Below are 15,312 nucleotides of genomic sequence, written 5' to 3' on the forward strand. Positions count from 1 at the left end.
TAAATCTATAAAATTGTTTTATTTTAAAATATCGCGTATTGTATAAGCAATCTATTCAAGAAATGTAAAGCTATAAAAATATATTTAATACAATAATGTTACATTATTCTTTTAAGCATATTTGAATCAGGTTTTAGTAATGTTACAATAAAGTTATATTATTCTTTTAAGTATATTTGAATCAGGTTTTGGTAATGTTACAATAGTTTTACATTATTCTTGTAAGTATATTTGAATCAGGTTTTAGGCAGGTTGTATATTTTAAGTTTATATATTACCAGTGGAAAGTTATAGCAAGGCATCAGATTTAGCTAAGAAAGCATTAGTAATGTCAAATGTGGAAGATACTGATATAAACAAAGAGACTTCTTCTGATATTGAAGATGGTATGTAGTTGTATAAATTGTATACTGTAGCATGATTTTACCAACCATTTATTACCTAACATTTATAATTCCATGCTGTTGTAACTCAAATTTGTTACCTTTTTATTGTTAATTTTACAGAAACCTCATCTGGTGATCACAGTCCTCCAAGGAAAAAAATCCAACTTATATCTGCACAAAGGTATAATGCAAAACAAAGCAAAGGCAAGAGTTAGTTTCTGTTTTAATAATAAAGTATTTTACATTTAACATGTGTTGACATTATTATGACATATATCACTAATCTATGTATCTGGAATGTAGTTGATTAAGTTATGTATTGTAGCACGATTTTAATTACACTAACATCTATCTAATACTAAAATTCTATTCTGTTGTAACACAAATTGTATTAATTTTTATAGTTACTTTTACAGAAACCTTCTGGTGATCACAGTCCTCTGAGCAAAAATATTAACCTTCCATCTGCACCAAAATATAGTGCAAAACAGAACAATGGCAAGTTTGTTTTGATATTATTAATGATAATTCAATACTTAAATTCATAATTCATATGTTTATTATAAAAGCCACCAATTACAATGTGTAAGTTGGATGATAATAATATTAAATAAATTATTATTTTTCAAAGAAAAAAATGCTTCCCTACAGTCTTCAAATGCATCCCTACAGGAACAAACAGCTGTTTCATCTTAAGTGTTTCAGCATGCGGGAAATGCTGCTGTGTCAGCTGCTGCAAATATTATTCATTCACCTTCGGCATCTGTAAGTCAAGTGAATCTTGCACGTATTGCATCTGACAGGATGTCTAGTGAAAATGGTTGGTAGAAGCTAAAATACTTTAATTTATTTTTGTATCAAAATTTAAACAAACGTATTTATGGATTTTACAAATTTAACAAAATTTGATGGTATTTTTTATCAACTTTAAAAAACAAAAAAAAAATTTTATAGCCAGTATCAGAAGACTATTTATTGGTGGGACAATGGTCAATAGTTTGACAGAGAGTAAAAATTTTGCTGGTGGTAGAGCAGGTGAAAATACTGCGGGAACACACGGTTTGTTGATTTCAATTTATATAACAGGGTTGCCACCAAATCAGGGATATCTGTGAAATTTAGATAAAAAATTAGGGGGAAATGATTGGTTTAGTAAAAAAAAACAGGGAAAATCGTTTAATTTTTCAATTTATTACAATTTTTTTAATGCTTTGAAATTTGTTAATAAAAATCTTTCTTTACCAGGGTTAATGTTTAACATTTTTTAACAAAATTAATTATAGAGTATTAATGTAGATGTAGATTTCGTTTAAAAAAACAACATACTTACTGATTACTGTTTGCATATTATACTTTGTTCTATAACTTTAATTTTACTTCAAATTTATCCTATAGAATAAATTTGAAGCTAAATATATTTAGCTATGAAACTAGACATAATAATTGAAAATCAAGAGGAGATCAAAGCGATGCTGAGAAGTCTTGTGGCTGTTAGCAGAGATGATGTTTCTGACGATGTGTTTCCCCAGAAGATGAAAAATGAACATAAATTGCGACAGCTTGAAATAAAGTTGAAGGATCCTAGTTTTCGCAAAAAAATGGTAATTATTGTCAATATTATTTAAATTAGGACTACTTGTGTTTAATTTACGTTATTTATGCATTGGTTGACAACAGACCAAAATTTCTACAAAGTGTTGTATTGTGGTATATTTGTAAATGTATATTATCATCCCCTGACTCTCTTTCTCGCCATACTTTGTCAATTAAATTCATACGGGTTTTGGTGGACAGTACTAGATAACTTGACACACTATATACTAAGAATTATGTTATACAAATTTATTTAAGCTTACATAAGCTTTCAATTAGCAATTTAAAATTATGTTATAGACGCATTTTGCAAATTATATATAATTTTATAATAACAATATATTACTTTATATGCTACTTTTTGCAAATACAATAGTTGCTTCTTTAGATACAATAATTACAATAGATACAATAATTGCTTCTTTAGATTAATTATTTTGGAAGTCTAGTTAGCCGGAATTGTAAAGATGTGATTCGGCGCATTATGCGCACAACAGCAACGAACCAACTTTGGTCTTTGTTTAGTTTCAATGGCAGAAAAGGAAAACTATCATTTGAGAGCTGTTTACTCTGCCAAGTAGTGATGAGTAAGTTTTTTCAAAGTTTTTTATAAGGCAAGTTACTTTAAAAAGCAACGATTGGTTATGCAGTTAATCTTTGACTACTTTTATTAACTATTGTAAATATATGATTTAAAATTAATCATTTAGAAGCTTGTAAAAAGATTATCAAAGATGCTAACGATCAAAAAATAGAGGACGAGATTAGGGAGGTATTAAAGCATGCTCCTAATCGACCAGGAGGAGTTAACTATGAGGCACATGAATTGAATTGCTTTTTTCTCTCTGTAAAGATCATTTTTAGTAAATGTTAACTATTAATGCTGATCTTAGTGTATTTCATTTATTCTTTATGATGAAAATGTTTATTTATTTATATTTAGGCAAAAATTGTAACAAATACTCCGAAAAAAGATGTATTGTTGCGACAAGCCGAAGAAAGTTCCGATTCTGAAAATACGAATTAATATTAAAATAGTTATGTCATTCTTTGTTTTTTGATTGTATTTATAATTTATGATTGATTTATAAAAATTTTTTTCCTACGGGATTATAGATAATAAATAAACTTTTTCATTACTTATTTGTAGTATTTTTTGTTATAACTTTTTTCTAAACATTAGTTTAATGTTAAGAAAAAGCATTGTATTGTTTATTCGTAATATTAAACTAGCAAATGTATAGGTTTAAACCGTAAGTCCGTTTAAATCAATGCATTTATACATTTAATTTAAAAAAAAGAAACGTTCCGTAAACGTCCGATGTTCGTTATTTTACGTTTAAAGTGAACGTTCAAGGGCTATTAAAATATCGTTCGCATAACGTTTGCACTGAATGTTCGATCGACGTTCGCTGTTAGTTGTTTGAACGTTCGTATTGAACGTTCAAGAACTGTAATTCGGAGTTCACAGAAGTTAGTTCATGTAACGTTCGCGACGAATGTTACGCAAACCTAAACGAACGTTGTGGCAACATTCATTGAACGTTAATTGTTAGCTGGGATCCAAAATATTAAACATAAAAAACCATCCTAACCATCTGACTGTTTTAATATATCTTTTACTAATATTTATGTCTACAAAGCAACCTTCCGTCAGTTGAATCTTACTTCTTGCAAAATTCACCAGACTCATTTGCTCTTAGTGAGACTAATTTAAATTCTGCTATTCCTTCTTTTGATCTCAGCGTTGATGGATACTATCTTTTTGACTTTCAAAGACTCCAATAGCAACATGCTTAACTTGGGGGTATACATATGCATCAATTCACCTATTTGTTGTGAAATCAGGTTCGAATCCTTTGACCATTCTTTTATGTGCTTCTGCTTAGCAACTCTTTACTCTTTGACCTTTGTCTTTGTTCTTTATCATTCTTTTTCTTTCCAAAACTGCACTCTTTTAGATGTAATTTCTAATCAAATTGGCCATGCACTTTCTCTTTACCCCTCTACAAATATTTTTAATGTTGGTGACTTTAATGCTCATCAAATTGAATGACTTGGCTCTAACGCAACTGAACCTGCTGGCACTGAAACCTTAACTTCTGCATTTTTCAATCACTTGCTCAGTTAGTTAACTTTGTGACTTGTTTTCCTGACAACCCTAATCATTTACCTTTACTCTCTGATTTATGTCTTGCCTCTGATTAAAACTTGTGTTCAGTTTTTTCTTTTTCTCCTTTTGGTGGTTCTGACCATGCAATGGTCTCTTTAAATATTTCATCTTGTACTTTGTATTTGGACTCACCCTATCATCCCACTACTTACTACTACCCTAAAGCTGACTGGTATTCTTTTTAAGATTTTCTTTGTCACTGTCCTTGGGCTGATATCTTTTCCCTCTCAGCTGAAAAATATTTTGTATCCAGCTATGCTTACAATTCGTTTTTACACCTTGTCTGAGAGAAAGATCATCATTTGAAAATCCGATATGTTAACATATGAATCTGGATTAAGAAAGTGCCAAGCAGAATATAGAAATGCAATCTTAGCAGATGCTAATTTTGCAATGGATTTGATATATGGTTTCAAAGAAAGATCGAAATTAAGAGTTAATCCTAGACTAAGGGTAAATGACTCATTGAGTACATTACTGCTCATAAATATAGGAAAATCTAGTTTGCTGTGATGATGATTAGCTGAAAAAATTGAGTTTTGTTTGAGTTAAAGTTTACCAGCCACTAAGAACCCTATGCTGTAGCAGAAGTGAGATCTTTTTCAAGCTCAAATGACCCTCAAAGCAATCAGAGAGTATTGGCTTCTTATCATGACAAGAATAAATGGCAGTATCATCAGCGAACAATACCATCTTAGAAGTGAGAATATTAGGAAGATCATTAATGTAAATTTAAAAAAGTATAGGGCCAAAAGAAGAAACTGGAGGAACCCTAAAGTTACAGGAAATGAGGAAGAGTTCTGTCTATAGACATTGATATATCAATACAACTTTAATACTACGATTGCTAAGGAATGGTTCAATGGTCTTAAAGGTGTTACATAATACACCATAAGAAGAGAACTTATAAAAAAAATCAGCATGCCACACTTTATCAAAGGCTTTAGAATTGTTGAGAGCGATAGCCCTAACTTTCCCACATCTAATGCATGATAAGACCCATTAGTTATTACCGTTAACAAATCAGCAGTAGAATGAGAAGATTGAAATCCATCTTGATGATCAGAAAGTTATTATATTTAAGAAAAGAGATCAGTTGTATGTTAACTAAAGTTTTAAAAACCTTGCTTATGACAGGAAGAAAACTAATGGGACTGTAATTAAACAAGTCAGATGACTCTCCAGAATTTTTTACAAGACTTTGATAAGCATTTGTTAAATAGTTTTGAAAGTTTAGACAACACCTCGGACAATATTTTAAAAATATTGGATTTTGTAGAGGACTCAATGAAACTCAAACTTTAAACGAACAATTGGAACTCAATAAGAAGAGGGTATGTTTCCCTATCGATTTGCCATTAAATAGGAAAAGTGATGCAGGACTTTGGGAAACTTTGAGGATATACAATTTTGGATAGAGAACGGTCCATTAAGATGTCAAAATGCAGATTATGACTTAAAATTGATATGGTCAAAAAGGTTGTTTATGGGGAAAAAAGTAAATGGTGAAGCGTTTAATAGAGAATGGCTTATATATTCTCCAAAATAAGGTTGTGTATTCTGTTTTGTCTGCAAGCTTTTTGAACTCTCAAAATGTGCTTTGGGCATCAATTCAGGGGCATAAACACTCATCAGACCACAGAAAAGCTTCCTTAGCATACTTTCACAGAAAAAATAACAAGGTTTTTTTTAAATGATCAACTTCTTCACAAAATTCGCAAAGAAAAAAACTACTGGAGAGAGGTTTTAAGAAGAGTTACAGCTACAATTTGCACATTGATCGAAAGAAACTAAGCTTTTAGAGGTTCAAATGAAAAATTTAGGTCTGAGAACAGCAAGAATTTTATTAGTCTGCTTGAGTTGATTGCTCAGTTTGATCCTTTATTGGCCAAACACATAAAAAATTATGGTGACAGTGGTTCTGGAAAAACGAACTACCTCTCAAAGAACACATGTGATGAATTAACCGTATTGATGGCAAGAAAACTTTTGCAATCAATCAGCGATGATATTTTAAAATCTAAGTAATATGGATTATCAGTAGATTCAACACTTTATGTGAGTCACAAAGATCAACTATGTGTGATCTTGATGTACATTAATCAAATTTTTAATAAGCCTATTGAAAGATTTGTCAACTTCATTCACATCGGTAATAACACCGGGGAAAACTTAGCAAATGCAACAGTGGACTTTTTGAATGTAAAATTGAACTTGGAAATCAGCAACTGCAGAAGCCAGTCTTATGATAACTCAAGCAATATGACTGAAAAATATAATGGAATGAAAACTAGAATTTTGGAGTTCAATAAGCTGGCAAAATTCTTGCCATGTTCAGGTCATTCTCTTAACTTGGTAGGAGAGGCTGCTGTAGATTGCTGCATCGAGGGAATCATTTTTTTTGTGATATTGTTCAAGAACTGTGCAATTTTTTCTCTGCATCTACAAATTTGTCGAGTGTTTTAGAACAGTTTGCAAGTAGTTCATTGAAATCACTACTGAATACTCAGTGAAGCACTCATACTGACTCGGTCAAAACCATTCACCAGAACTACAATAAATAAATGGAAAGATTGGTCAAAATCAATGAGTGTGAAAGTTTTGAAACAAAAACAAGAGCTGCAGCTGGAAATTTACTATCGAAAATGGAAACTTTTGAATTTGCTTTACAAACAAAAATTCTGGGATCAAATTTTGCAACAAATTAATACTGTTTCCAAATCATTGCAAAGTGCAACTATTACTCTAGATACATGTGCTGAAATTTATTCAACTCTTGGAGATTATCTTCTCGGATTAACTAACACATTCGATTTAATAGAGCAAGATTACTGTTACCAGACATAGATTATTTACAAAAGAGACGCTGTAATAAGAAAGCGCTATTAGGTGAAAACTGATCAGAAGAACCTCAATTAAAGTTCACGTGAAGAGTTTAAGACAAACGTTTTTTTTAAAAACATCAATAGTCATACTACAAATTTAAAAGAAAGAGCTCAATGCTATCAGGAATTTAATGATAAACTCATATTTTTAATAGACACAAGATTCAACAAAGATAAACTGAAGAGATGTGTTAATCATCTGGTGGAAGACTACACGGAAGATATGGATGATAATTTATATACAGAAATTGAACATCTACATCTGTATTTGAAAGAACATTTTAATACTCAAGTTCTTGAATTGTCCCATTTGGATTTATACAAACTTATAAAAGAAAAACAAATAGAGGCTACATTTCCTCTGGCTCTGGAAAAAGGCCATTTTTAAAATTAAAATTAACAAAAATTGATTTGCGATCAACTATGTCACAAAAAACGTTAAACAATTTTGCATTATTATCAAGCAACGCAGACAAAATGAAGTCATTTAATATAGATTCATTGATTGAAGATTTCGTTAATGAAAAATACAGAAAAAAAATTATGTAGATTTTAAACATTATTTTAAAAAAATTGAAATAACACTTTTAATTACATTAAACTAAGATTGTATTTTTTCAAATTAGCATATTACTTCAAATATAGGGCCCCTAAAACTGTAAATCCATATATATATATATATATATATATATATATATATATATATATATATATATATATATATATATATATATATATATATATATATACATATATATATATATATATATATATATATATATATATATATATATATATATATATATATATATATATATGTATGTATGTATATATATATATATGTATATATATATATATGTATGTATGTATATATATATATGTATATATATATATATATGTATATATATATATATATATATATATATATATATATATATATATATATATATATATATTAAATATATGTATATATATATATATATGTATATTTAAATATATATATATATATATATATATATATATATGTATATATATATGTATGTATATATATATATATATATATATACATATATATATATATATATATATATATATATATATATATATATATATATATATATATATATATATATATAATATATATATATATATATATATATATATATATATATATATATATATACGTATATATATATATATATATATACATATATATATATATATATATATATATATATATATATATATATATATATATATATATATATATATATATATATATATATATATATATATATGCTTATATACAGTGCTGTGCAAAAGTCTTTATAAAAAACCATTAGTTTTTTTAAAAAAAAGTAAAATTAAGTTTCAAATGTGTATTATTTTTTATTTAATTACTTGTCAGTAGTGATACATTATGTAAACTAAAATATGTAATGTTTTGACTTATATGATGTTAAAAAATAGGCAAAGCAAAACAGTTATATTTAGCCCCTGTAACATTTTAATATTACGTTACGTATTGTAACATAAAAAAGATTAGTTTCGTTATGTGCAAAATAACCGTTATTTTGACGTAACCGAGACGTAACATTTTACGTAACACTGTAACGTAACATTATGTGCAAAATGTTAGTTATTTTTATGAAACAGAGATGTAACACTGTAACATAACACTACGTGCAGAATGTTACATAACAATGCATAACATTTTGACCTAATGACACATCACATTGTAATCTATAGTCTATACAATTTATTTCTGTTTTTCCATATGTACATTTATACATATGAAGAGAGAGACCTACTATATATATAAAGAGAGCAATATTAAGAGAGAGAGAAAGAGAGAGAAAAAAGTGAAGTCAAGTCAGAGAGGGTAGACAGATATTGCACAGAGAGCGCAAACGATACACTTAGTTGGCTTATGCTTAATTATTTGTGATATACATTGAATTAAATCATAAGAAAGGTTGACATTTTATATACATTTTTACTTGTGGGTTTATAAAAACTTGTGAAGTATTATGCTTGTATTATTGACCAAAAAAAAAAGGCGTTATGTAAATTAACAAAATCTAGATATGAGATGTAGTTAAAATACTTCTCAAATATAGATTTTTTTAATGTTAAGTTACGTGTCACTCTACACTTTTTAAAAGTTGCACTTTCATAAGTTAAAATAAAATAATTGAAACGTAACTTTGCAAATCGAAACTTTTTTTTTCCTCTCTTTAGTTACACAAAAAAAAAGCTCTCTACTTTAGTTAGACACAAAAAAAAAGCAATCTAAAGTACTTATTACCTTTAAAAGTAGAATCAACTGAGACACAATGTAACGTAAAACATTTAAGAATTGAAAAGTAAATTAAAATACGTCACAAATATAAATTCTTTTACATTACATTACGTTTTTTTTTTTTAAAGGGTAACTAACTGAGACGTAACATAACGTTAAAAAAATCTATGTACGTATTTTAGTTACGTCTATAGACGTATTTTAGTTACGTCTCAAATCTAACTTTAGTTACATTACGTTACGTCTCAATTGGTTAAACTTTAAAAAGTTAAAAAAAAAGACAATTAAGACGTAATGTTGCGAATTAAGACTTTTTTTGGTGACAATGTAAATAAATTAGTCGAAGCTATTTTACAATAAAAACAAAATAAAAGATGATATTTAACAATATGGCAATGTTAAACAAATATTTACTGCATTTTCAAGTTTATTTACTTAATATTTTATTAATAATTAGAGAATGTAACCTTGTTAACAATTGTAACCAATTGAGGCGTAATGTAACTTTAAAATGTTATAGGGGCAGGTCATGAATCTATTGCTTGGCTGAAGAAGATTCACCTGTTTAATTACTACTCAGCTGTAAATACTCTAATCATTTTGAAATTAAGGTGTATTTTGAATTAAAAAAAAGTCAACTCAACTGGTTACATCAAGCAGGAAGCGAGATCTAGAAGTCTGTCATAAATTGCACTCCCTACACAAAGTAGAATGGAAAGAACCATAAAAGCAAACATGTTTTTGTCATTGCGAATTATTCCTGATCTGTAAATTGTTTCGAGATCAATTGTATGTTTTGTATTAAATAAAAGTCTTAGTTTACCTGTTGTCAAACCATTAAAAAAATTCAATGATAATAAAAAATTACATATTATGATAAAAAGTTACATATTCTTTATATGTTGTTGACCGATTCTGTCAACAACATAAAAAGTGGACACAATACCAATGGTCTACTGTGATTTGAAGTGATGAGAATACATTGCATCCATTTGCATATGAGGAACAATATGCTTGACAACTTTGTGGTTCAAATCCCTGCATCCCAGTCTACACAAGACCAACTTTTGAGCATCTTTTGTCAGTAGTGATGTGGAGGTGTATGTGTGCTGCAGGACAATGTTATCTATGCTTTCTCAAACAGACATAAGAATTAACTACTATCAAATGCAAATAAGTATTAAAAGATCAAACAAACTAATAAAAGCAAATTTGCTTGACAGACTCACCAACATTCATATTTCAAAACAATAAATGCATTAGCACAATACATATTCTTGTAACATTCTCTCCAAACAAAATAAGTAAATTAACCTTTGATCTGTATGTATGTATATATATATAATATATATATATATATATATATATATATATATATATATATATATATATATATATATATATATATATATATATATATATACTATAGCATATTTATTTGAGCACTTGCTCACTCTTTTTTGCTTATCTAAATGGATACATCTTCTTTAGAAAAAAAAGAAGAAGAATAATGAATGAAAAGATTGCTGCCCCATCCCAAACCCTCAGTCTATGTAGCAGCAATCCACTGCGAGTCAGGCTATTTGTCAGTCGATCTATGTACTGAAGCCCCCAACAGCAGGCTATTTCAGTATGATGTCAATTGCTCACCTAAATCAGCAGTATAAATGTATATATGTATATATATATATATATATATATATATATATATATATATATATATATATATATATATATATATATATATATATATATATGTATATATATATGAATATATATATATATATATATATATATATATATATATATATATATATATATATATATATATATATACATATGTACATGTATACATATTCATAAAAACCAAATTTTTAAGTTTCGCTTGAAGAAAAGTATAAAAGTTTTAGTGAAAGAAAAATCTATATTATTTATTTGCACATTTTATACACACACTGCATGCTAAAAGTTAGGAAAACAGTTCAACCTATTCGACTAACTCCTAATATATTGTTTTGTATGCAAATTAAGACACTTAAAAAAGATAAAAAATAAACACTGCCACTATATGGCAGAAAACAGTTTAATGAAGTATACATCTCATAAAAAAATTATTTATTTGATGCCAAATGTATTATTTATTATTTGGATAGATACCTTAAGCTTGGTAATTTTTTATTATATTTTCTTAAAAAAATAAGTTGCCTTAAAACAACTTTTGGTTTAAAGCACATTTTTTCATCACATTTTGTTGCGTAGCTTTAGTGATTTACAGTTAATTCTCAATTACTTGAACCTCCAAAAGCTCAAGAAAAATAGTTTGACTTAACGAATGTTTAACTTAAGCAAACTTCGACTAATATGAAATATTAGTTCAAGTTTTTTTTTATTAAATGCTGAAGTATAAACATTAAAAATACACTATTACACTAATAAATGTGTGAAAAATGTTTCAGTGAAAGAAGTTATGTATTGTATTCATGTTGTACACTTTAAAGGTAACATTGAAAAAAATTAAGCAACACAATAACTTTCTTATTATTTGGTAATAGAATTCCATCTAAACGATAGATCTTTTATTGAGAAATTTGTTAAAAGTAATAAATAATTGCTTTTTCAAGGGTATTTCATTATGATTTATAATGTAATAGTTTTTATAACAGCATTATTTTACGTCAGATAATATTCTATTCAGATCTAAATACAACAAAAAAATGTAGAAAATATTAGGCTACTGTTATTTGTGTTTTATATAGAATGACTACTAAAATAAAATTTAATCAACGTATTTTGATTTCTATGTTTCCTAAAAAGTTTGAGTTATATATATATATATATATATATATATATATATATATATATATATATATATAAAATATATATATATATATACATATATATATATATATATATATATATATATATATATATATATATATATATATAAATATATATATATATATATATATATATATATATATATATATATATATATATTTATATTTAAACACCTTTAAAAAGTATTCTACCCAATAGAGTGCTCAATGTTCTTAAAAGAACAGAGCAATTATATATTAGTAGAAAATCACTTAACAAAAATTTTTTTCCATTTTACACTGTGTTTCATCAACAAAGATTTTTGTGATGTATATATATATATATATATATATATATATTTATATATATATATATATATATATATATATATATATATATATATATATATATATATATATATATATATATATATACATACACATTTGTGGAATTTACTGACACTATTATAAAAAGAATTCTTTGGAAATGATTACTTATGCCTTTTTAGAAAAATATTTTTTTAAAGGGGGATTTAGTGTAACTATTTGAGTTCATTTATTTTCATAGTTTTTTAGGAGAAACTTATTTTCGTGCCTACATTTAGAAATTCATTCAGATTTTTTGTTTAATAAGCATTCTTGGTTTGCATGAGTAATTATTTCAAATTTTTCTGGAAGGCATAGTATGCATTTTTTTGGAAATATTGTTATATGCAGGCGCTGTTTTAGGATGGACCAATTCAGTACAAAATTTTCAATATTTTTACCTTTTGATTCTCATATATATTTTGACAGCATGGTGTCTTTTGAATACTTTTTATTTTTAAAAGATTGCCTATGATTGGTAAATGGTTTTTTCCATTCACCTTCTGTTATGCCAATATATTGTTTATCATTCATTTCTGATGAGTCTTTATTGATGAAACACAGTGTTAAATGAGAAAATTTTTAGTAATTTATAATTGTTACTAATTTATAAATTTCTTGTAATTTATAATTGCTCTGTTCTTTTAAGAACATTGAGCACTCTATTTTGTAGAATATATTTTAAAAGTTATTTAAATATATATATATATATATATATATATATATATATATATATATATATATATATATATATATATATATATATATATATATATATATATATACACACATGCATATATATATATATATATATATATACATACATATATCTATATAAATGCATATATATATTATATATATGTATACATATATACAATATATATATATATTTATGTATATATATATATATATATATATATATATATATATATATATATATATAAACACACACACTCACATATTAACTTATTTTATTTAATACATTATATAGATATATACTATGTTTAGGTATTAACTACAGAGGAAATGAAAAAAAATGTAGAAAATCTCAGTGAGATTAATAAACATGTTGAAGCAGCCAGAACAGAAGCTGAGGTTTGTAAAAAGTTTTTTTAAATTCTAAGTATATGATTTTGCTAATATAATGGTCGAACAATTGTTTAAGATTTATGCAAATAAAGATTTAGAATGTGGACTGCTGCACAAAGAGTCATGTAATATTTTATCAAAGTCTAAAGAGTTTAATGTCTAAGGTCATACAAAAATCTTTTTTAATTGAATTGAGTTTTAATTAAGAATAGTTTTTGTTTCAATTGACCACAAACGTTTGAAGCAAAAAAAACTGATCATAAAGTTTGTATGCAGTAAAATAAACAATGAAGTGTTTATAACAATGATGAACAGAAGCATAAATTTACTTCTTAAATAAATTAGTTTATTTAAATTTATTAATTTGATGCAAAAAATTTTGTTTGAAATCTCTAAAACATTTTTCTAAAGAGGAAAAGTAAAATTTTTTGTAAATATCATAAGTTGAATTAATTTGTTTTGACTTATTTTTTCAATAAATAAATTTTTATTTTTAAATAATAATAAATATAATTTTAATAAGCTATAAATAAAAATATAAAATTTCAATAAATAATTTTTTTTTATTTAATTGGCTGAAGAAAAAAAATGCATATTCATCCTTTTAATAATAAATATGTGTCTTTAAATCTTTATTTATTGCTGTACATCAAAACTTATTATTCAAATTTTGTTGCTGTCTCAAACTTGTAAGTTTTCTTCATTTCAACTTTTTATAATGCATAAAATGTTTATACATAAAAGTTTTAAATTTAAATAGCAAAATTTTGATAAAGTATAAATAATTTTTTATACTTTATTTTGTTAAAATATGTTTTAATGAAACATTCAATTCAAAAAATCATTTAGTGTAGCTCATATGTTGACTCGAAATCTCTAAATAACTGGATTTTTTTAAATAAAAAATTAGGAAAATGAAATAGTTGTACAAAAAAAATAACTATAATTTTGATTTGAGACATAAAACTTTTGATTTGAATTAGATATAAAACCAATAGTTTTGTGAAAATGGGAATTTCTGCCAAAATATAGTTTTTGTAAAGCATTTTAATATAAAGCTATTTCTGTGAGTGATTTTTTTTGTTCTGTGAGCATTTCCATTTTTGTGAGTGTTTTTACAGAGAAGCATTGAACTTAAAACACTATACATACTATTATGATTATTTTAAAGAACAATTATAACAAAAATTCTTTTAATATATTTTAGGCTGCATGATTGTTGGCTACCTAAATATGTATATTTTTAATTTTTTTGTGTGTGTGTTAATGTTGCAATAGCTTTTAAAATATACAATGAGATTTTACTCCAGAAATAATTTGACAATTTCTATTTGTTATTAAAAATATGTTAAATATAAGTTGTAGGGATATAATATTTCACTTGAAATACTTACAAGCAATTTATTTTCATAAAGCTAACAACATGAACTCAATAATTTTGCAACTTCCATGCCTTATTTCTATTACGACCATACATGAACTGCATTTAAATGGTTGCTGTGACTCTATGATACTTAGTGCAATCCTGAAACTTTCTGGAAATCTTTAATAATATAAAATATAATTTAAAAAGTATACTGCTAAAACTTTTCCGTGGAATTTGTGAAACAAAAGATCTATAGAAATAATTCAGGTCAATTGAGCAACAGACAAGTTAAAAATTTATCAAATATAAATGTACTTGCACATGCTTAATATTAAA

The 15,312-nt window shown here is 25.9% G+C and overlaps 2 protein-coding genes across 2 annotated transcripts in view; both read left to right on the forward strand.

The window, feature by feature from the left end:
• Window positions 1-652: 652 nt before the first annotated feature.
• LOC136083003 (uncharacterized) lies at window positions 653-3,006 on the forward strand. Its single transcript, XM_065802415.1, has 8 exons — window positions 653-685; window positions 791-884; window positions 1,084-1,206; window positions 1,341-1,445; window positions 1,809-1,987; window positions 2,407-2,566; window positions 2,690-2,826; window positions 2,923-3,006. The coding sequence occupies exons 1-8, from the start codon at window positions 653-655 to the stop codon at window positions 3,004-3,006; spliced, it is 915 nt and encodes a 304-aa protein (XP_065658487.1).
• A 1,461-nt stretch (window positions 3,007-4,467) lies between these two features.
• LOC136083005 (dynein axonemal heavy chain 3-like) overlaps window positions 4,468-15,312 on the forward strand; it is a 65,720-nt gene continuing 54,875 nt past the window's right edge. The window contains 3 exon segments of the mRNA XM_065802416.1: window positions 4,468-4,605; window positions 13,530-13,616; window positions 13,687-13,760. Of these exon segments, the coding sequence (XP_065658488.1) occupies window positions 4,468-4,605; window positions 13,530-13,616; window positions 13,687-13,760 (299 nt within the window).

Source organism: Hydra vulgaris, chromosome 08 (genome assembly GCF_038396675.1).
Source record: "Hydra vulgaris chromosome 08, alternate assembly HydraT2T_AEP".
Taxonomy (NCBI): Eukaryota; Metazoa; Cnidaria; class Hydrozoa; order Anthoathecata; family Hydridae; genus Hydra; species Hydra vulgaris.

Coding starts and splice junctions, on each gene's coding strand:
- LOC136083003 (XM_065802415.1), top strand. CDS start 653: ATGACATATATCACTAATCTATGTATCTGGAAT. Junction 1,446..1,808: donor AAATACTGCGGGAACACACG/GTTTGTTGATTT, acceptor AAATATATTTAG/CTATGAAACTAGACATAATA. Junction 2,567..2,689: donor ACTCTGCCAAGTAGTGATGA/GTAAGTTTTTTC, acceptor TTAATCATTTAG/AAGCTTGTAAAAAGATTATC.